Source organism: Artemia sp. Qi Xiang Cuo, chromosome 4 (assembly GCF_049724085.1).
Source record: "Artemia sp. Qi Xiang Cuo chromosome 4, ASM4972408v1, whole genome shotgun sequence".
In the NCBI taxonomy this organism is placed as follows: Eukaryota; Metazoa; Arthropoda; class Branchiopoda; order Anostraca; family Artemiidae; genus Artemia; species Artemia sp. Qi Xiang Cuo.
The window spans coordinates 53,154,292-53,178,177 of NC_142797.1; the positions used below are offsets into that span (position 1 = coordinate 53,154,292).

The 23,886-nt window shown below is 31.6% G+C and overlaps 1 protein-coding gene across 2 annotated transcripts in view; it reads right to left on the reverse strand.

Moving 5' to 3' along the window:
• Nucleotides 1-23,886, reverse strand: part of LOC148953226 (cyclic AMP-responsive element-binding protein 3-like) — a 119,010-nt gene that overhangs the window by 27,392 nt on the left and 67,732 nt on the right. Inside the window, exons 2-3 of one of the 2 annotated variants that reach the window (XM_089087582.1) lie at nucleotides 20,068-20,285; nucleotides 525-665 (exon numbers count right to left, since the gene is read on the reverse strand). In XM_089087582.1, coding sequence (XP_088943708.1) covers nucleotides 525-665; nucleotides 20,068-20,285 — 359 coding nt within the window. The remainder of the gene's footprint in view (nucleotides 1-524; nucleotides 666-20,067; nucleotides 20,286-23,886) is intronic. The other variant, XM_089087583.1, reaches the window with a different exon arrangement.

Consider the following 23,886-nt stretch of genomic DNA (forward strand, 5'->3'; position numbering starts at 1 on the left):
AAAAAAGAAAAGAAAAATGATCTTTTAATCAAAATCTAGTGCAATGCCGTATCGTTTATGAATCCCCTCCTCAAGGTCGCCCTGCGGTGTTGTTTGCAGTCACTGTCTTGATAAAAAAAAAAAAAAAAACTTGTGAAGGATCCACACCGACACCAAGTAGGGGCCACGCAGGTATTGTCTCCAGTTCTGGAATGTAACGTAGGAAGGAGCTTCTCACAGAGTTTAGACCCCAGACTATTTTACAACACCGTAACACTTCGAGTTTATTATAACTTATCTTCGTCAGGGTATTTGCAAGGGTTGTTATAAGGGTATTGCCTTATATATAGGGGGATGCTATCATGATATCTATTTTTTCTATTGGTTTCCAAAGGGTCCCAAAAATTGGCAGACTTTGACCCTGAGCTTAGTTCCTAAGGTGCCCCGACTCGAGTACCAAAGACCCAGTTTTTACAAGAGATCTGAGAGCTTTCGTTCATACTCAAAAGTAACAGCAGCTTAATAGTCACAGAAGTATAACCTACCTTGTTCTTTATTTTTCTCCTTATCTTTTTCAAAATTTTCTCTTCGACTTCATTTAATGGGTAGTGAGACGGTATAGGTATGCGTTCTTGACCATAAAGTTTCTTTTCTTCATCAGTCAAGAGCAAACGCTTTCCAGGTGACTAGAATTATGGTTAATATATATACATACATAATATATATATATATATATATATATATATATATATATATATATATATATATATATATATATATATATATATATATATATATATATATATATATATATATATATATATATATATATATATATATATATATATATATATATATATATATATATATATATCTCAGACAATAATTATTTATTTATTTATGTATGTGTTTATTTTTTCTCGAAAACAGCTCCATATTTTTTCGAGACAATTTATATCTTGGGATTTTCTGGCCTAATAAGACGATTCATATGGGTCAGAAGTTTGAGAAAATTCGTTAAAAGCTTTAATTTTGAAAAAAAGATTCATATGAGTGAAGTGACGTCATATTTATGAGTACGTTCGAAAAGCATACACACGTCATATATGCTACAGTAGTGGTTGCATCGTTTTCAGTGGCTTTGATGCAGGCAAAATTTCACGAGAAATATCAATCATATGATTTGTCTTGTCAATCACATGTCATATTTATGAGTACATTTCAAGAGAATAGATTACAGCGGGAACCAGTGTAACTGAACCACCGTGCAACTGAACCACCGTGCAGATGAACCACCATGCAACTGAACCACCATGCAACTGAACCCCTTGCAACTGAATCCCCATGTAACTGAACCCTCGTGCAACTCAACCCCCGTGCAACTTAACTCCATTTAACTAAACCCCAATGTAACTGACCCCCGTGCAACTGAACCACCATGCAGCTGAACCACCGTGCAAATGAACTACCCTGCAACTGAAACCTCGCATAATTTAACTCTCATGCAGCTCAAACACCGTACTTGCATTGGGTAACATATTTTCGATTCTTTCCATGTTCAACCTTGTTGGAATTGTTTGCTGTCATAATATAAATGACTGTCAAGATGTTTAATAAGAAAGCTCTGTTTTGTTGTCACAAAAACAAAGAAAATCGGACGTCACAAACTCTTAAAGCCAGATTTATTTCTCCTTTTTTATGTCTGTTAATGGGGTTTCCTTTCGCCCTGTCACTGTTTACAAGTGTAAGTGTTTACCACCACCCCCCTCTCTTAAGGAAAAATTTACTGGAAAATTCGGTTTTGAAAAATCAAAGGTAACCAGAGGACAATCAGCCTCTCCCTCTTAACTGCCATTTTCCCCCGAATATATCGGATCAGAATTATTTTTTTTTTTCGAAATGATCTAAAGGTCAAATAACCATGCCTCTGGGGTTAACAATCAGTAGTAAGCATGTATAAGGTACTGATCCTACACCTGGGGCATGAATATATGTGCAGTTTAACCAGTACATGGCATAGCAGGGTGATTCATCTATTACTAGGACCGGTACATGCCTTAGCAAACAGGTTTCTGAGCCAACGCCTATTTTCTGGGCCAATCAGAGAGATACAGAGGGTACTCCATATACGGTAACTTGATTAGTAATTGGATTCAAATATAAGGAGTGATTTTCATTGTACCTCAAAGGTTTAATGTTCTTTCTGTAAAATGGTTAACAGTCAAGCTTTTGGCTATTAGCATTCAATAGTAGGTTTAATGTTAGCATATTGGATTAATTACTATCAACTGTACAAGGAACATGCTCACATATGTAATAGATTTGACGCATACAAGAGACATTGGCATATCGTATTCAAAGGTTTATTCGACTTTTCTGTAAAATGGTTAACAGCCGAGCTTTCGGCTATTAGTATTCGACGGAAGGTTTAATGATAGTACGTGGGAATAACTACTATCAACTGTACAAAGAATATACTCAGATATATAATAGATTTGATGCATACGAGAGACATTGGTATAATGTATTCAAAGGTTTATTGGAGTTTTCTGTATAATGGTTAACAGCCAAGCTTTTGGGTATTAGCATTAAATGGATGGTTTAATGATGACATATGCTATTAGATACCAAAAAGTTGAATCATTTGCCAAAAAATAACTCAATTTACGAAAAAAGGTATAGCATTCGCATAACTATGTCATGAATGATCTTAATTGGTGATTGAATAATAGGGGTGGTACAGGGCTAGAATTTTTTTTAACTGGATTGTTTGAAGGTGGTAAAAAAGGGTTAAACTGCTTACCAGTTATGGTAACCCCAAAGGGGTTGCTAACTCATGGGCAGTTTCTTATAAATTTGGAATAGCATCGTTAGCATCAATCTATGGAAATGATTAACGATGACAAGATGACATTATGACTTGACCTAGCTTTGATTCCCGGATGTGTTCTGTATAATACAAAAGTACCATTTGAACAGTGTTCTCAATATAAAATATGCTCTAACATTGTAGTATACTAAAAAGTTGATACGAATAGAGATGTAGATGCCAAGAAAAGAATTTCAATAAGAAAATTCAGAAAAATCTTTAGAAATCCTCAGAAATCAAGCAGTGCGACGATTATGAGTATGAACCATCAAGGATCATAAGCACCAATGACCCTAACCACCAAGGACCTCAACTCCCAGAGATCCCCATATCCCCAACCTCCAAGGGGCCCCCTTCCCCAAACTTTTTGGGGCCCCTCCCCCCATATTTTAACTTTTTTTTGAAGTTTTTTAGTTTTTCTTAACATGCTATTTTTATCAACTTTGTTTTGCATATCATAGAGTGACATAAAACATACTTAAAACATGTAAAAACCACATTTAATATTTTTCAGATTCAAAATGAGAATGATATAAAAATGTTAGTCGTGACTTTTACTATTTGAAAAATAATGTTTGTAGTAGCACTTTTTTTTGGACTGAATTTTCTTGGACTTGGAAATTATTCAACTTTTAACATTATAGTATACTAAAAAGTTGATACTAATAGTGATGTAAATACCAAGAAAGGAATTTTAATAAAGAAATTCAGAAAAATCTATAGAAATCCTTAGAAATCAACTAGTGAGATGATTATAGGTTTGGAGCATCAAGGATTGCAATCATCAATGGACCTCAACCTCCAAGGGCCCCCTATCCCCAACCTCCAAGGGGCCCCCTCACTCCAACTTTTTCGACCCATCCCCCCGTTTTTTAAATACTTTTTTTTAAAGTTTGTTTTTAAACTTTTTTTTATATTATTTTTTGAAACATGGTTTTTTCAACTTTTTTTTACGTATCTTAAAATATAATGAAATATGCTTGGGGCTGTACCAATCGTTCTCTATGTTTGCCTTTAAACACGACGCGGCTTTCCCAGTAATGCTCCATGCCCGGTTATCGACACTACCTACTTTATTGCATGTATTAAATCAGTACTTTTTTCTACATTGGAAGGATTGACATCTGCATAAAATTTTTGTTTAAAAAGTGAAAATGAATGATTCGATGAAAGTTTGTGCACATGATAAAGTCATCGTTGTCTTGAATGCTGACAAGGAAAAGTATTTGAACTATGAAACAAGTACAAGTGGTAGCAAATTGAAAATCAATTCGTGCGTTGTCATGACAGTGAGAGTTTATATTTCTTTGGAGTACCCAAGAATTTCCATTGTACATATGGTGGATATGCCAGAGTATCATTACCAGAGATAATAGTGGTCAAAGAGAATGCCAACATAAAAATAATAGCTGATGAAGAGGGGCATCTTCTTGCTCATGGTTCTAGTAACACATTACCTACTGATACATCTTATTCCCCTTGTTCTGGTATTAGTATTCAAATGAATACAAAGGGGAAAAGAAAAGCCAACTACTGCACTAATGTAATAAATCATATCATTTCTACCTGCTAGAACTGTTACCTGTGTAAACACAATGTGAGAATAGACAGTGAAATCGCTAGCAAAATAAAAAGGGCATTGACACATAATATCATCAATTAATATAAAGATGAATTGATGGAAAATGAAGTAAAAGTGAACGTTATTACTGCTATTGATCATACAGTCAATGAACCCAATAGTACCAAAGATGAAATGCATATTGAACCTGTAGGTGACACCCCAGTAAAATTTGTGAATGACTCAAAATTAATGAATGATTGTCCTACCGGTTATGAAATAAGAGAAGAGAATAACTATAGTATCAAGAAAGAACATGATAAATTATTTTATGGAACAGATTCAAAATGTCCAAAGTTGTTCAATGCTGTTAATAATGTATAATAATGTATGAAACATATTTTTTATATTAATATTCTACATGTCATTATTTCATTAAAAATATATTATACATTAATTTGTTACATGATCTTTATTTTTAGGGTATGCTAGAACGTCAAACGTTTAGAATATCTATTAAAAAATTAGGAGATGTAACAAAAAGAATTTTCAGAGATAAAGATACTACTAGCAGGCTCATGGGGGATATATTATAAAATAGGATACTTTGACAGAAGTTTTACCAAAGTCTGAGAGAGATGAGCTGAATTTTTTTTTCTCAAAAATCTCCACAGATAAGCAAACACCCGTCCTGACACACAGGCAGAGAGAATTTTAGTTTTTAGAAACAGGAACATCCACGTTTAAAATACATCTGTTTCTATTAATAATATATGATTTTTTAATAAAGTTGGGTTTTATCCTTCAGAAATAAGATCATCCACGTTTAAAATACATCTAATTTTAATAACAATATTTATTTTTTTAATAAAGTTGGGTTATAGTTTTCGGAAATAGGAACATCCGCATTAAAAATATATCTAATTTTATTGATAATATTTGATTTTTAATAAAGTGGGGTTTTAGTTTTCTGAAATAAGGATATTCACATTAAAAATACATCTGATTTTATTAATAATATTTGATTTTTCAAAGAAGTTGTGTTTTAGTTTTCAGAAATAAGAACATCCGCGTTTAAAATCCATCTGATTTTATTAATACTATTTAAAAAAAAATAAAGTTTGGTTTTAGTTTTCAGAAATAAAAACATACACGTTTAAAATACACCTGATTTTAATAATAATTGTTTTTTTTAATAAAGTTGGTTTTTAGTTTTCGAAAATAAGAACATCTATGTTTGAAATACATCAAGTTTTATTAATAATATTTAGTTTTCTAATAGAATTGGGTTTTAGCTTTAAAATATAAGAACATCCACGTTAAAATACATCTGATTTTATTAATAATATTTGATTTTTTAGTACCGTTGGGTTTTAGTTTTCAGAAATAAGAACATCCACATTTGAAAAACATTTAATTTTATTAACATTATTGATATATTAATAAAGTTAGGTTTTAGTTTTCAGAAATAAAAACATCCATGTTTAAAATACATATGATTTTATTAATAATGTTGTATTTTTCTTAATAAAGCTGGGTTTTAGTTTTCAGAAATAGGAACATCCACGTTTAGAATATATCTGATTTTATTAATGATATTTGATTTTTCTAAGCATTTGGGTTTTAGTTCTCAGAAAAAAGAACATCCACGTTTAAAATACATCTGATTTTATTAATATTTAAAAAAAAATAAAGTTGGGTTTTAGTTCAACATCCACGTCCTCGTCTAAAATAGATTGGATTCTATTAATAATATTTGATTTTCTAATAAAGTTGGGTTTCAGTTTTCAGAAATAAGAACATCAACGTTTGAAATACATTTGATTTTATTAACAATATTTGATATATTAATAAAGTTGGGTTTTAGTTTTCATAAATAAAAACATCCACGTTTAAAATAGATATGATTCTATTAATAATATTTAATTTTTTAATAAAGCTGGGTTTTAGTTTTCAGAAATAAGAACATCAACGTTTAGAATATATCTGATTTTATTAATAATATTTGATTTTTCAAAGAAGTTGGGTTTTAGTTCTCAGAAATAAGAACATCCAAGTTTAAAATAACATCTGATTTTAATATTAATTTTTTTTAATAAAGTTGTGTTTTAGTTCAACATCCACGTCCACGTCTAAAATAGATCTAGATTATATGAATAATATTTGATTTTCTAATAAAGTTGGGTATTAGTTTTCAGAAATAAGAACATCCACGTTTAAAATCCATCTGATTCTATTAATAATATTTGATATTTTAATAAAGTTGGGTTTTAGTTTTCAGAAATAATAACATCCATGTTTAATATACATATGATTTTATTAATAATATTTGATTTTTATTAATAAAGCTGGGTTTTAGTTTCCAGAAATACGAACATTCACGTTTAGAATATATCTGATTTTATTAATAATTTTTGCTTTTTGAAAGAAGTTGGGTGTTAGTTCTCAGGAATAAGAATATCCACGTTTAAAATACATCTGATTTTAATAATACTATTTTTTTTAATAAAGTTGGGTTTTAGTTTTCGAAAATAAGAACATCCATTTCTAAAATACATCTGATATTATTGATAAGATTTGATTTTCTAATAAATTTGGGCTATAGCTTTCAGAAATAAGAATATCCATGTTTAAAATACATTTGATTCTATTAATAATATTTAATTTTTAATAAAGTTGGGTTTTAGTTTGCAAAAAGCAAAAAGTTAGGTTCATTTAGGCTCACTTATCGTGGCGCCACGATAAGGGAACCTAAATGAACCTAACCTTTTGCATTTATCTCTCACTAGGCCCTTCTGCTTCAGTTCGTGTGCTGCCATCTATAACTATAGATGTATGTGGGCAGAAGATGTTGTAATAAAAATGTGTCAGTATTTTTACTTTTTTAAATGTGAATGAAGCTATTTGACTGCAGTCGGGTTGTCCCGACTGCAGTTGACTTACTTAAAAGCAGTTGACAACCTAAATGAATCTAACTTAAAAGCAGTTGACTTAATGTAACATAACCTAGTGATGATATGACAGCCCTATGAGGGATATGATATAATAATGTCCTTTGAAAAGTATTGTGTAGAATTAGGGTATGCATAAAGGTTCTTATATCTGAAAACTAAAACCCCACTTTATTAGTATTTCTTCAAACTAAGACCCAACTCTATTAAAAAATCAACTGTTATTAATAAAATCATATTATTAATACAATCAGATGTACTTTAAACATGGAAGTTTTTATTTCTGAAAACTAAAACCCAACTTTATTTTTTTTAAATCAAATATTATTGAAAGAATCAGAGGTATTTAAATGTGGATGTTCTTATTTCTGAAAACTAAAACCCAACTTTATTAAAAATCAAATATTATTAATAAAATCAGATGTATTTTAAACGTGGATGTTCTTATTTCTAAAAACTATAACCCAACTTTATTCAAAAATCAAATATTATTAATATAATCAGATGTATTTTAAACGTTGATACTTTTATTTCCATAAAAAAATAAAACAACTTTATTAGAAAATCAAATATTACTAATAAAATCAGATGAACTTTAAACATGGATGTTTTTATTTCTGAAAACTAAAACCCAACTTTATTTAAAAAAAAACAAATATTATTGATAAAATCAGAGGTATTTAAATGTGGATGTTCTTATTTCTGAAAACTAAAACTCAACTTTATTGCAAAATCAAATATTATTAATAAAATCAGATGTATTTTAAATGTGGATGCTCTTACTTCCGAGAACTAGAACCTAAATGTATTGAAAAACCAAATGATATTGATAAAATCAAATATATTTTAAAGGTGGATGTCCTTATTTTTGAAAACTAAAACAAATTTTTATTTTAAAAAAATTAAATTTTATTAATAAAGTCAAATTTATTTTAAACATGGAAGTTCCTATTTCTGAAAACTTAAACCCAACTTTATTAAAATATCAAATATTATTAATAAAATAAGGAGTACTTTAAACGTGGATGCTCTTATTTCTGAAAACTATAACCTAACTAAATTCAAAAATCAAATATTATTAATAAAATCAAGGAAAATCAAATATTATTAATACAATCATATGTATTTTAAACGCGGATGTTCTTATTTCTGAACAATAAAACCCAACTTTATTAAAAATTGAATATTGTTAAGAAAATCAGATGTTTTTTAAACACCAATGTTCTTATTTCTTAAAACAGAAATCTAACGTTACTAAAAATCAAATATTATTATTAAAATCTGATTTGTTTAGGACGTCAAGTTTCTTATTTATGTGAACTAAAATACGACTTTATTAAAAAATCAAACATTGTTGATAAGAAGTGATGTACTCTACACGCAAACATTCCTGTTTCTGAAACCTAAATGCCTGTTTTATTAAAAAAAAATCAAATTTTGATTTTAAAATTAAATATATTTTAAACATTGATATTCAAACTTCTGAAAACTAAAACCCAACCTTATGAAAAATTAAATATTGTTTATTAAATCAGATGTATTTTAAACTTGGATGTTCTTATTTCTGAAAACTAAAACCCAACTTTATTTAAAAATTAAAATTATTAATAGAATCAGATGTATTTTAAACGTGGATGTTCTTATTTCTGAAAACTATAACCCAACTTTATTAGAAAATCGAATATTATTAAAAAATAAGATGTATTTTAGACGTGGATATTCTTATTCTCTAAAACTAAAACCCAAGTTTATTAAATTAACAATTATCACCAAAATCTAACGTATTTTTAACGTGGATGTTCTTATTTATGAAAACCATAACAAAACTTTTTTGGAAAATCAAATATTATTAAAAAAATAAGATTTTTTTAGACGTGGAAGTTCTTATTTTCGAACACTATAACCCAATTTTATTTAAAAAATTGTTATTAAAATCTGATGTATTTTAAACGTGGATGTTCTTATTTCTGAGAACTAAAACCAAACTTCTTTGAAAAATCAAACATAATTAATAAAATCAGATATATTCTAAATGTGGATGTTCCTATTTATGAAAACTAAAACCCAGATTTATTAAGAAAAATCAAATCAGATGTATTTTAAACGTGGATGTTCTTATTTCTGAAAACTAAAACCCAACTTTATTAGAAAATCAAATATTAATAATAAAATCAGATGTATTTTAGACGTGGACATGGATTTTGAACTAGTACCCAACTTTATTAAATTTTTTTTTATTAAAATCAGATGTATTTTAAACGTGGATTTTCTTATTTCTGAGAAATAAAACCCAAATTCTTTGAAAAATAAAATATTATTAATAAAATCATAAGTATTTTAAACGTGGATATTTTTTTTTCTGAAAACTAAAAACCTAAATTTATTAATATATCAAATATTGTTAATAAAATCAAATATATTTTAAACGTTAATGTTCTTATTTCTGAATACTAAAACCCAACTTTAGTAGAAAATCAAATATTATTAATAGAATCAGATGTATTTTAGATGCAGACGTGGATTTTGGACTAAAACCCAACTTTGTTAAAAAAAATATTATTAACATCAGATGTATTTTAAACTTGGATGTTCTTATTTCTGAGAACTAAAACCCAACTTGTTTGAAAAACCAAATATTATTAATAAAATCAGATATATTCTAAACGTTGATGTTCCTATTTCTGAAAACTAAAACCCAGCCTTATTAAGAAAAATACAATATTATTAATAAAATCATATGTTTTTTAAACGTGGATGTTTTTATTTCTTAAAACGAAAACCTAACTTTATTAATATATCAAATATTGTTAATTAAATCAAATGTATTTTAAACGTGGATGTTCTTATTTCTGAAAACTAAAACCCAACTGTATTAAAAAATTAAATATTATTAATAGAATCAGATGTATTTTAACGTGGATGTTCTTATTTCTTAAAACTAAAACCCGACTTTATTAGAAAAATCAAATATTTTTAATAAAATCAGATGTATTTTAAACGTGGATGTTCTTATTTCTGTGAACTAAAACCCAACTTCTTTGAAAAAACAAATATTATTAATAAAATCAGATGTATTTTAAACGTAAATGTCCTTATTTCTGATAACTATAGCCCAACTTTTTTTTATCAGATGCATTTTAAACGGGGATTTCCTATTTCCGAAAACCAGAACCGAAACTTTATTTAAAAAAATCAAATATTAATAATAAAATCGGATGTATTTTAAACGTGGATGTTCTTATTTCTGAAAACTAAAACCCAACTTTAATAAAAAATTTAATATTATTAATAAAATCAGATGTATTTAAAACGTTGATTTTCTTATTTCTGAAAACAAAAACCTCAATTTTTTAAAAATCAAATATTATTAATAAAATCAGATATATTTTTAACGCGGATGTTCCTATTTCCGAAAACTATAACCCAAATTTATTAAAAATTAAATATTGTTATTAAAATCAGATTTAGTTTAAACGTGGATGTTCTTATTTCTGAAGGCTAAAACCCAACTTTATTAAAACATCAAATATTATTAATAGAAACAGATGTGTTTTAAACGGGGATGTTGCTGTTTCTGAAAACTAAAATTCTCTCTGCCTGTGTGCCTGGACGGGTGTATGCTTATCTGTGGAGATTTTTTAGAAAAAAAAATTAAGCTCATCTCTCTCCAACTTTGGTAAAACTTCTGTTAAAGTATCTAATTTTCTAATATATCCCCTATGAGCCTGCTAGTAGTATCTTTATCTCTGAAATTCCTTTTCTTACATGTCCGCCTTTTTTAATAGATATTCTAAACGTTTGACGTTCTAGCATACCCAAAAAATAAAGATCATGTAACAAAGTAATGTACAATATATTTTTAATGAAATAATAAATGTAGAATATTAATATAAAAACTATGTTGCATACATTATTATATATTATTAACATCATTGAACAACTTTGGACATTTTGAAACTGTTCCATAAAATAATTCATCATGTTCTCTCTTGATAATATAGTTATTCTCTTCTCTTTCTTCATAACCAGTAGAATAATTATTCATCCATTTTGAGTCTTACACAATTTTTCCTGGGGTGTCACCTATAGGTTCAATCTGAATTTTATCTTCGGTACTATTGGGTTCATTGACTATATGATCAATTCCATCCATCAATTCATCTTTATATTCATTGATGATATTGTATGCCAATGCCCTTTTTATTTTGCTAGCGATTTCACTGTCTATTCTCACACAGTGTTTACACAGGTAACAGTTCTGGCACGTAGACATGTAATGATTTATTACGATAGTGCAGTAGTTGGCTTTTCTTTTCCCCTTTGCATTCATTTGAATACTAATAACAGAACGAGGGGAATAAGATGTATCAGTAGGTAATGTGTTACTAGAACCATGAGCAAGAAGATGCCCCTCCTCATCAACTATTATTTTTAGGTTGGCATTTTCTTTGATCATAATCATCCGTGGTAATGTCACTCTTGCATATCCACCATATATACAATGGAAATTTATGAGTATTCCCAAGAAATTTAAGTTCTCACTGTCATAAAATCGCAGTCATACGTATTCAATGATGCTACCACTTCTACTTGTTTCATAATTCAAATATTTTTCCTTGTCTGCATTCAAAACAACAATGACTTTATCATGTGTACACACTTTCATAGAATCATTTATTTTCACTTTTTAAACAAAAATGTTATGCAGATGTCAATCCTTCCAATGTAGAAAAATTACTGATTTAATACATGCCATAAAGTAAGTATTGAAGATAACTTGGCATAGAGTATCACTGGGAAAGCCGCGTCGTGTTTATGAGCAAGCATAGAGAACAATTTGATACAGCCCCAATCATATTTCATGTTAGCTTAAGATGCGTAAGAAAAAGTTAAAAAAAAACTATGTTTAAAAAATCATATACAAAAATTAAAAAAAACTTAAAAAAGTGTTAAAAACATGGGGGGATGGGTGCAAAAAGTTGGAGGGAGGGGCTCCTTGGAGGTTGAGGTCCTTGGTGGTTAGGGTCATTGATGATTGCGATCCTTGATGCTTCAAACCTATAATCATTTCACTAGTTGACTTCTAAGGATTTCTATGGATTTTTCTGAATTTCTTTATTAAAATTCCTTTCTTGGCATTTACATCACTATTAGTATCAACTTTTTAGTATAGTATAATGTTAAAAGTTGAATAATTTCCAAGTCCAAAAATATTCAGTCCAAAAAGAGCGCTACTACAAACATTATTTTTCTAATAGTAAAAGTCACGACTAACATATCTATACTATTCTCATTTTGAGTGTGGAAAATATTAAATGTGATTTTTATTTGTGTTAAGTATGTTTTATGTCACTCTAGTACATGTAAAAAAAGTTGAACAAAATAGCATGTTAAAAATAATAATAATAAAAAACAAAAAAAAACAGAAAAGTAAAAAATTGGGGGGGGGGGCTAGGGCCCCAAGAAGTTGGTGGGAGGGGGCCCCTTGGAGGTTGTGGATAGGGGACTTTTGGAGGTGGAGGTGCTTTGTATCTGGGGTCATTGTTGCTTACGATCCTTGATGGTTCATACTCATAATCGTCTCACTACTTGATTTCTAAGGATTTCTAAAGATTTTTCTGAATTTCTTTATTAAAATTCTTTTCTTGGCATCGTCATCTCTATTAGTATCAACTTTTTAGGATACTACAATGTTAGAGTATATTTTATTATTGAGAACACTGTTCAAATTGCACTTGTGTATTATACAGAACACATCCAAGAATTAAAGCTAGGTCAAGTCATAATGTTATCTTGTCATCGTTAATCATTTCCATAGATTGATGCTAACGATTTTATTCAAAATTTATAATAAACTGCCCATGAGTTAGCAACCCCTTCGGGATTACCTTAACTGGTAAGCAGTTTATCCTTTTTTTTACCACCTTCACACAATCCAATTAAAAATGTTATCTAGCCCTGTTTCACCCCTATTATTCAATCACCAATTAAGATCATTCATTGCATAGTTATGCGAATACTATACCTTTTTTCACAATTGAGGTATTTTTGGCAAATGATTCAATTTTTTGGTATCTAATAGCATATGCCATCTTTAAACCATCCATTGAATGCTAATGCCCGAAAGCTTGGCTGTTAACCATTTTACAGAAAAGTCCAATAAACCTTTGAATGCATTATACCGATGTCTCTTGTATGCATCAAATTTATTATATATCTGAGCATATTCTTTGTACAGTTGATAGTAATTAATCCCATATGCTATCATTAAACCTACCATTGAATGCTAATCCGAAAGCCTTCCTCTTAACCATGTTACAGAAAGAACATTAAACCTTTGAAGTACAATGAAAATCACTCCTTATATTTGAATCCAATTACTAATCAAGTTACCGTATATGGAGTACCCTCTGTATCTATCTGATTGGCCCAGAAAATAGGCGTTGGCTGAGAAACCTGTCTGCTAAGGCATATACCGGTCCTAGTAATAGATGAATGACCATTCTATGCCATGTACCGATTAAACTGCACATATATTCATGCCCCAGGCGTAGAATCAGTACCTTATACATTCTTACTACTAGGATGCCACGAGCAGTTCCTGGAGCAAGGGCTGTAAGTTAAGCTAGTTACTCAATGTTAACAAATAAGGTTTTTATGGAAAAAGATTTTTGCATAAACTTTGGGAGAGGGTTGCTCATTCGATTGGGAATCAAAAGTTCCAGTTCACTTTTTAAGAGTTAAAAATGAAAAGAAGGGCTTCCACCCCTACCCTCTTTTTTTCCCAAATACATCCGATTGATAATTTTGATATGACGATTTTATTTAAAACAGATCAAACGTATAAAATGTAAAATAGAATAACTATGCCTCCGGGGTTCACAACCCCTAGCCCCTGGTGCAAGGGCTGTAAGTTTTGCAAGTTGCCTAATGTTAACAAACAAGGTATTTTTTTTATCAGAAGAGAGGGCATGTTTGATGCTATAATTAAAAAAAAAGCATGGAGCATTAAGGTCAAACCATACAGAAATATCAAGAAGAATACCAAACACAACCAAAAGATATTTCTTCCTTTATTGGTTGTGAAAAGAAAATACCAGCAATGTCTATATTGGTTGATGGTATCAGTCATAACATCGTTCGAAAAATCTTCAACTAAACCAAGAGGTACTTTGTGCATCAAGTTTTACAAGACGGCGTATCTGCAATGTATCGAGAACAGCTGAGGGTATAAACCTGAGGGTTTGAAGTATAAACCTTCTTGGCATGTTTGAAGGAATTTTGAAGAAAAGGCTGGAGTATTACCAGTGACCCTCCCATTTCATTATTAGCTGCAATCTCCCCAAAGGTAATTGATCAAATTTTTTTGTCTGGATTCACAAAAGTCAAATTTTTTAAGCGCGTTTCTCTCTTTCTTAGCGCTAAAAAAGGTCTAATTCATTTGAAAAAAAGAGAAATAAAATCAGCTTTAATCATTTGTGACATCGGATCTCCTTTTTTTTTTGCAAAAATAAAGCATATATTTTTTGTGAATGATCTTGACAGGCGTTTATATCATGACTGTATGAAACAAACAATCAAACAGTTCGTGGTAACGAACTGTAAGTAAGGAGCGACCCGGCTCAATGGTAACCGAAACTCTAGAAAAAGGGTTTTTGATACCACTAGATATATCAAAAGAATCAGATTTCAATGCTGATTTCAAATATATAACTTTCATCAAGTTTAGTGCTACCCATCAAAAGTTGAACGCCTGAGAAAATTTGGCTGATTTTCAAAAAAAGAGGAAAAGACCCTCTAAAAGTCATAGAACCTTAATGAAAATCACACCATCATATTCAGCGTATCAGAGAACCCTACTGTAGAGGTTTCAAGCTCCTATCTACAAAAATGTGGAATTTTCCATTTTTTGCCAGAAGAAAGATCTCAGATGCATTTTTATTTGTTTGTTTGTTTGTTTTTTTTTCCCAGGGGTGATCGTATTGACCCAGTGGTCCTAGAATATCTTGAATGGGCTCATTGGAACAGAAAATGAAATCTCCAGTGCTCTTTTTAAGTGACAAAAAAAAATGGAGGGCAACTAGACCCCCTCCCACGCTTATTTTTTTTACCAAAGTCACCCGATCAAAATTTTGAGATAGCCATTTTGTTCAGCATGGTCGAAAATATGATAAATATCTCTTTTAGGATGACTTAATCCCCCGAAGTTCCCAGAGGGAGGGCTAAAAGTTATGAACTTTACCCAATGTTAACATATAGTATTGGTTATTGGGAAGTATACAGAAGTTTTTTTTATGGTCGGGGGGGGGCAGGGGGGTTCGGGGGTTATATTGGAGGATCTTTTCATGAAGGAATTTTTAATGGTGGACGGGAAATTGCCATGAAGGGGGTGCCGGACTTGCCAGCATTATTTATTGGTTATTGGGAAGTATACAACCATTTTCAGGAAGGATTGTTTCTTGAGGGGGGGGGGGGCTAGAGGAGGGGATTACTATGGAGAATATTTCCGTGGCGGATGTTGCGTTGGGGGAATGGACATTTATATGAAGGGGGCACCGGATTTCCCAGCATTATTTAAAAAACGATCAGAAATTAAATAAAAAAATTCAAGTTTTTTCAACTGAAATGTAAGAAGGAATATTAGAACTTAAAACGAACAGAAATTATAACGTAAGTGAGGGGTTCTCCCCCAAGTCAATACCTCTCTCTTTACGCCACGGTTTTTTTAAGTACTTTCAAAAGAGCTATCTATTCTAATTCAACGGCCTTTGTGATTCAGGGGTTTGTGAATAAAAACTTTTTTTTTAACTTTTAACGTAAAAAGCGTGGTATTGACTAAAGGGAGAACCCCTTCATATACGTAACAAAAAAAAAAAACAATAAAAAAACAAGCGGTACGGCTCAATAATAATCGAAACTTTTAAAAACTGAATTTTGATGTCGATAAATTTATCAAATGAAATTGTTCTTAATTCTGATTCTAAATATATAAATTTTATTAATTTTATTATGGCTCACCAAAGATTACGAGCCTAAGAAAATTTACTCTACTTTCTAAAGAGGGGGGAAACATCCCCTACGAGGTAAAGAATTTTATTGAAAATCACACCGTCCGATTCAGCGTATCAGAAAACCCTATTAAATAGGTTTCAATCTCATATATGCAAAAATCTGCAACTTTGTATTTTTTGCCAGAAGAAAAATATACGAATATAGAAGTTAGTTACGTAAGTTAATTTGTAAAGACATCCATTTAGCAAAAGAAAAGTAAAATTTTTATGCAAATAAAAGCTGCATTAACTAAAAAACGATCAGAAATTAAATAAAAAAAAACAAGTTTTTTAAACTGAAAGTAAGGAGCGACATTAAAACTTAAAACGAACAGAAATTATTCCGTATATGAAAGGGGCTGTCCCCTCCTCAACGCCTCGCTCTTTACGCTAAAGTTTGACTCTGTCTCACAACTTTATTTTTTAAAACAATAAAAAACTTTAGCGTAAAGAGCGAGGCGTTGAGGAGGGACAGCCCCTTTCATATACGGAATAATTTCTGTTCGTTTTAAGTTTTAATGTCGCTCCTTACTTTCAGTTTAAAAAACTTGTTTTTTTTTATTTCATTCCAACAAGGTTGAACATGTAAAAATTCTAACTTGTGTTTTACCCAATTATCTTGGCTTATAATTTTAGAATACTGAAAAATTGAGTTCAGTGGTTCAGTTGCACGATGGCTCAGTTGCACGAGGGTTCAGTTGCAAAATGGTTCAGTTGCAAGGTGATTCAGCTGCACGGTGGTTAAGTTGCACAGTGATTCAGTTGCATGGTGGTTCAGTTGCACGGGGGTTCAGTTATACGGGGGTACAGTTAAATGGGGCTTAGTTGCATGGGGATTTAGTTGCACAAGGATTTAGTTAAATGGGGTTCAATTGCCTTGTGGTTCAGTTACACGAGGGTTCAGTTGCACAGGGGTTCGGTTATAGAGGGGTTCAGTTCCATGGTGGTTCAGTTACACGTTGGTTCAGTTACAGGCATTCAGTTGCTTGTGGTTCAGTTACCCAGTGGTTCAGTTACACGCGCACCTTCATTTGAACTTATGCTTGTTTTAATTTTCACCAATCCTTGATAGAAATTTGAGTTTTAAGTTTGAATTATAATATAACTTTATCTCTTCTCGGCTTAGGTTTAAATGTCGCTCTTTAGTTTTACATAAAAAGTTTTTTTTTAATTTGTATCTAGAAAAGTCAACATTTTAATTGTACTGTATGGTTTACCAATTTCATTGAACATATTTGTTGTTTATAAAATAGGGAATGTCTAAGTCTTCAAAAATATCACCTCAAGAATTGAGAAAGATTAATGTTCATAAGAAAAGAAACAAGAAAAAGAAGTCTGTAGACATATTTTTTGCTGCTTCAGTAGCAAAAACTAAGGGTACTTGTTAATTAAACGAAATACACCCAAGAAGTTAACTTAGGTTAATCCTACTGAAAGATACCCTTCATATAACCTTTAGTTTATACAATAATATAATTTGGGCTATATGTTTACGCATTATGGGGGGGAGGGTAAAGTATTTGTACAGCACCCCTAACCTAAACTAACCCAACCTAAAATAACCCCCAACTTGAGTGTGTTTTGTTTAATTAGTAAGCACCAAACTAAGAGCAAATGTACCCTTCATGTTTGTTGGAATTTTTCAAACTTTCGACCTTTTCGCCTACATTAGAAATGATTCTACTTTTTGTTTGGTTAGGCCTACTCATTATTGGATTTAATTAATCTAGAATCGCTTAAGACAGGTTTCACTGCATAATAGACAGGTCCGATAATATTGAAAGTGGCTGAACCGGTTTTCTAAATTCATTGAACTTAACAACATAAAATTAAATGATTCAAACATTCAGAATACTGAAACACCACTTATTACGACTGTTCAAGTAAAGAATGATTATTCAATAACTTGGTAAGCATACGAGCTATTTTCATACTAAGGAAATGCAACTCGACCTTGCCTAAACAAATGAGCCATCAGGATTTCCAGCCTATGTTCTATTGCCAGTCTTCTTCTGAGCTCAAGCTTTATATATAATCTAAATTTCAGGAAATTTGATCAAAACCGAAAATTTCATAGAAAATAAAACAAAACAATCGGAGTTCGGTATTTTTTGAGGGGTCATTCTCTCTCTCACCTCTGTCTCTCTCTCTCTCTCCCTCTCTCTCTCTCTGTCTGTCTGTCTCTCTCTGTCTCTGTCTCTGTCTCTCTCTCTCTCTGTCGCTTTCTCTTTCTTTCTCTCTCTCTCTCTCTCTCTCTCTCTCTCTCTCTCTCTCTCTCTCTCTCTCTCTCTGGCCCTCTCCCTCTCTCTCTCTCTCTCTCCCTCCCTGGCCCTCTCCCTCTCTCTCTCTCTGTCGCTCTGTCTCTCTCTCTGTCTCTCTCTCTGTCTCTCTCTCTCTCTCTCTCTGTGTCTCTCTCTCTCTCTGTCTCTCTCTGTCTTTATATATCTATCTCTCTATCTCTCTCTATCTCTCTCTCTCTCTCTCTCTCTCTCTCTCTCTCTCTCTCTCTCTCTCTCTCTCTCTCTCTCTCTCTCTCTCTCTCTCTCAGAAATCATATACACCAGGTGGCTCGCGCCAAGCGTGGTGGGACTCTGCAGCACACCGAGATATACACCAGGTGTTGGGGTGTCAAAGTCTTCTCAGATTCTTCCCAGCTTCAAGATCCCCACACCATCCAAAAGCTCCGAATTTCCATCTCTTACCGTACCTAAGCTACAGACATAGGGAGTCACTCCTTGGGATTTTTCTTGAAGCATTAAAATTTCAGTCCTAGCCGTTAGATCTAAAGAAAACTATATAAATATAAAATGTTACCCTCTAAAATACGGAAAATATATATATTATTATTATTTTACATCTTCTCAAACCTTGAATTTTTTGCAAGTTATCCTTGTGATATTCTCATGCTCTTAGTGACTCACAGTCAAAGATCTCTGATAACGCTGATCGCCCCCCCCAAAAAAAAAAGAAAGAGGGAAAAAACGGAAGAAGCAGTGTTACTACGCAGCACAATTAGGATTTTTATACTGTAGGCCTATATATGTTTCCAGACTTATATTCTTTAGTTTTTGCTTACTTTGGATGATGGCGGGTCTCCATTTGTTATACATTACCATAAACGGCTTGAATCGATACGTGTCCCCTACTGTTAAAGAATTAAACTGAAGATAGTGGAGTTGCCGTAATGGTACCCACGAGATTTTATCCTATACACTTTGAGAAGTAAGAAGACGCTAAATAGATGTATGGCAACAGGGAAATGACAAAAATTCCTATTTAAATCTTTGTAAGGACAGAGCCCCATGTAAAGCTTGTGCCTTTTCCCTGCCCCACCGGTAAAATATTTTCTAGTGGTCCTCATGGAAAGAAGGGGGAGAATATTCTGTTCAATAAAATGTCTTTTTGCCCGAAAAGGGTCATTCTATGAAATAATTTTCCACTTGATATCATGCCGGACATATCAGGAAGGCATTGCTGATTTTCTTCGTTTTTTTTTATGAGTGGTTTTAGACAGTCTAATAAACAACTTTAAGCTTACTCCCAAAATAAAATAATTTGAAAAGTGGTCAGCGCTCTTTGAATATTTGGATACCTTCCAATTGGACATATCCCTGGTATTTCTAGCGTTAAATTCTTGTGGAAATCATCAAGGCTTACCTTAACTTTAGCATTTTCTTTCACTTTCAAAGGATATGGATCTTTCAGTGGTATTATAACTTTTGAAGACTTAGGCCAAATTGCAGGCTCCACATCATACATAGCACTCTTTTGAGCATTGATCACAACATCATTGGTATTTTGCAAGGAATGATAGAGTGAGCAAAAGCTCGAATCACTGTCACACGATGACTGCGAAGAAACGACATCCTCATGGACTAAAAAAAGAAAAGAAAAATACGTTACAACAAAGTTCAAAACAAAACTTGATTAAAGAATTTTGCATTATGGAACCCCTAAATAACTGATCTTACCATCTTTAGCCTTACAGATTTTTATGCTAAAGTATGACTTTTTTCTTCACTACTTCAAAGATAATTCCTCAAACATAAGGGCAATCGAATGGTATAAAAATTATCCTCAGAATTCCCAATAATGGATGAGCTTATTCATGAACAGTAGTATTAACCTAATGGGTCCGGCCAGAAAAACAGCCAGAAGACCCTTCAGGCCATTTGAATGGCTATGAAATATAGAGCAAAGACAATACTTAGATTTGGGTCATTCACCTACGTACATAATCTTACTACAAGAAATAATTCATTAGCGTAATCCGACCGGCATATCAATTTCAAATACCTGTCTGTAGATGATTGACAAGGTAAATCCGAGGGCCGATGACACCGTAAATGAAAACATATTCTTACCCATTTGACCAACTCCATGAAACAATCACCGGATAAGATTAAAAAGAAATTTGGTCTTCTTGACTTTTAGAAAATGTTACTATGGTCTTAATAAAGTTGACTTCAATAAATCTAATTTGGCGTAGACTATTCAGAGTCCCAAATGACCAAGTCCATGAAACAATCACCTGAACACATTAAAAGAAATTTGGAAAATCTTATTGGTTCTTAGAAAATGTTAGGATGGTCTTTGTAAAGTTGACTTCAATAAATCTGATTTGGCATAGACTATTTAGAGTCCCAAATGACCAAGTCCATAAAACAATCACCTGAACACATTAAGAAGAAATTTGGAAAATCTTCTTGGTTTTTAGAAAATGTTAGCATGGTCTTAGTAAAGTTGACTTCAATAAATATGATTTTGCATAGACTATTCAGAGTCCCATTTGACCACCAAGTCCATGAAAAAATCACCCGAAAAGATTTAAAGAAAATTTTGAGAATCTTCTTGGTGTTTAGAAATTCTTTGTATGAGCTTAGTAAAATTGACTTCAATAAATTTGATTTTGCATAGACTATTCAGAGGACCATTTGATCATGTCCATGAAACAATCAACCGAAAAGATTAAACGGAAATTTGGAGAGTCTTCTTGGTTTTTAGAAAATGTTAGTATGGTCTTAGTAAAGTTGACTTCAATAAATCTTATTTTACATAGACTATTCAGAGGCCCATTTAACCAAGTCTATGAAACAATGGCCCGAATAGATTAAAAATAAATTTGGAAAATCTTCTTGGTTTTTGGAAAATGTTACTATGGTTATAGTAAAGTTGACTTCAATAATTCTGACCTTGCATAAACTATTCAGAGGCTCATTTGACGAAGTCCGTGAAACAATCACCCGAAAAGGTTAAAAAAAAGTTTGGAGAATCTTCTTGGCTTTCCGCAACTGTTAGCATGGTCATAGTAAATTTGAATTCAATAAATCTGATTTTGCATAGACTGTTTAGAAGCCCATTTGACCAAGTCCGTGAAACAATCACCCGAGAAGATTAAAATGAAATTTGGAGAATCTTCTTGGTTTTTGGAAAATGCTAGTATGGTATTAGTAAAGTTGACTTTAATAAATATGGTTTTGTATAGATTATTTGGAAGCCCATTTGATCAAGTCTATGAAACAATCATCCGAAAAGGTTTACAAAATTTGGAGAGTCTTCTTGATAATCGTCTTGGTTTTTGGAAAATGTTAGTATGGTCTTAGTAGAGATGACTTCAATGAATCCGATTTTGCACAGAGTGTCCAGAAGCCCATTTGACCGAGTCCATGAAACAATCACCCGAGAAAAACTAAAAAAAATTAGAGAATCTTCGAGGTTCTTAGAAAATATTGGGATGGTCTTAGTAAAGTTGAGTTCAATAAATATGATTTTGCATAGACTATTTGGAGACCCATTTGACCAAGTCCATGAAACAATCACCCGAAAAGATTAAAAAAAAATTGGAAAATCTTCTTAGTTCTTAGAAAATGTTAGTATGGTCATAATAAAGTTGACTTCAATAAATCTGTTCTTGTATAGACTGTTCGGAGACCCATTTGACCAAGTTCATGAAACAATCACCTGCAAAGATTAAAAAGAAATTTGAAGAATCATCTTAGTTTTTAGAAAATATTAGTATGGTCATAGTAAAGTTGACTTCAATAAATATTATTTTGCATAGACTCTTCAGACACCCATTTGGCTAAGTCCATGAAACAATCACCCGAAACCGCTGCATAAAATCGAAATTAATAAAGTAGTATATATTTTAAGCGATTATGTGACAGCCATATGAGGGAAATGAGAGAATAATGCCTTTTGAAAAAATATTGTTTAGTATTTGGGTATGCATAAAGTCAAAAGTAACAAAGCTGTATACTTTTTAAGCGATGATACGAAAGTCCTTTGAGGGAATGATAGAATATAGCCATTGAAAAGTATGGCTTAGTATAAGGGATATGCATAAAGTCAAAAAAAATAAAGTTGTACATATTTGAAGCGAAGATACAACAACCCTATATGGGAAATGATCCAATAAAGGCTTTTGAAAAGTATTGCTTAGTATTGGGGTAGCAATAAAGCTAATAAATTCATATATATTCTAAGCGACGATAAGACAGCCCTATTAGGGAAATGATATAATTCTTTGGGCTGATTAACATTTTTTTTGTATTTTTTATGCGACTGTCCCAGTGGTACTCTATGGATGCTCAGCAGCACCAAATAGTTTATTGCATGTTATCAATTGATATTTTTTTTGTACATTGGAAGGATAAAGTACTTGCATCCAATTAAAAAAAATGAAGGTGAAATATTCGAAGAAAGGGTGTGCACATGATAAAGTCATCGTTGCGTTGAATGCTAACAAAGAATATATTTGAATTATGAAACAAGCAATAGTGGGGATCTTATTGGAAATGTATCTGTACATTGTCAAGACAACGAAGAGATTAAATTTCTTTGGAGTACCGAAAAGATTTATCATTGCTGAGTATGGGAATGTAAGAATATCATTTCCAGAGATGATAAGGCTCAAAGAACGCAAACATAAAATTAATAGTTGACGATGAGGGTCAACTTCTTGCTCATGGTTCTGGTAATATCTTACCTGTTGATTGATCCTATTGCCGTCTTTCTGGTATTAGTATTCAAGTGAAAGCAAAGGGAAAATGAAAGACCTAGTGCTGCACTAATTTCAACAACCATATCTTGTCTACGTGTCAGAACTGTTACTTGTGTAAAAATAATGTGGTAATAGACAGTAAAATCGAGAGCAGAATAAAACGAGCATTACCATACAATATAACAACAGGGTATAAGGACGAATTGATTGAAAACAAAGCGCTTGTAAACATTGTTACTACCATCGATCATGTACCAACAGATTCAGTCAATGAACCCAACCATACCAATGATTAAATGAGTGATGTGGTTGTAGATGAAACAATGTTAAAACTCGTGTATGAACCCAAAATTGAATAAGTGCCAATGTCAAGAGAAAATATAATGGTATCAAAGCATTCATTTTTATTTTCATGATAATATTCTACATGTCGTTATTTCAATGAAAATATTTTATGCAATATTTTGTTATAT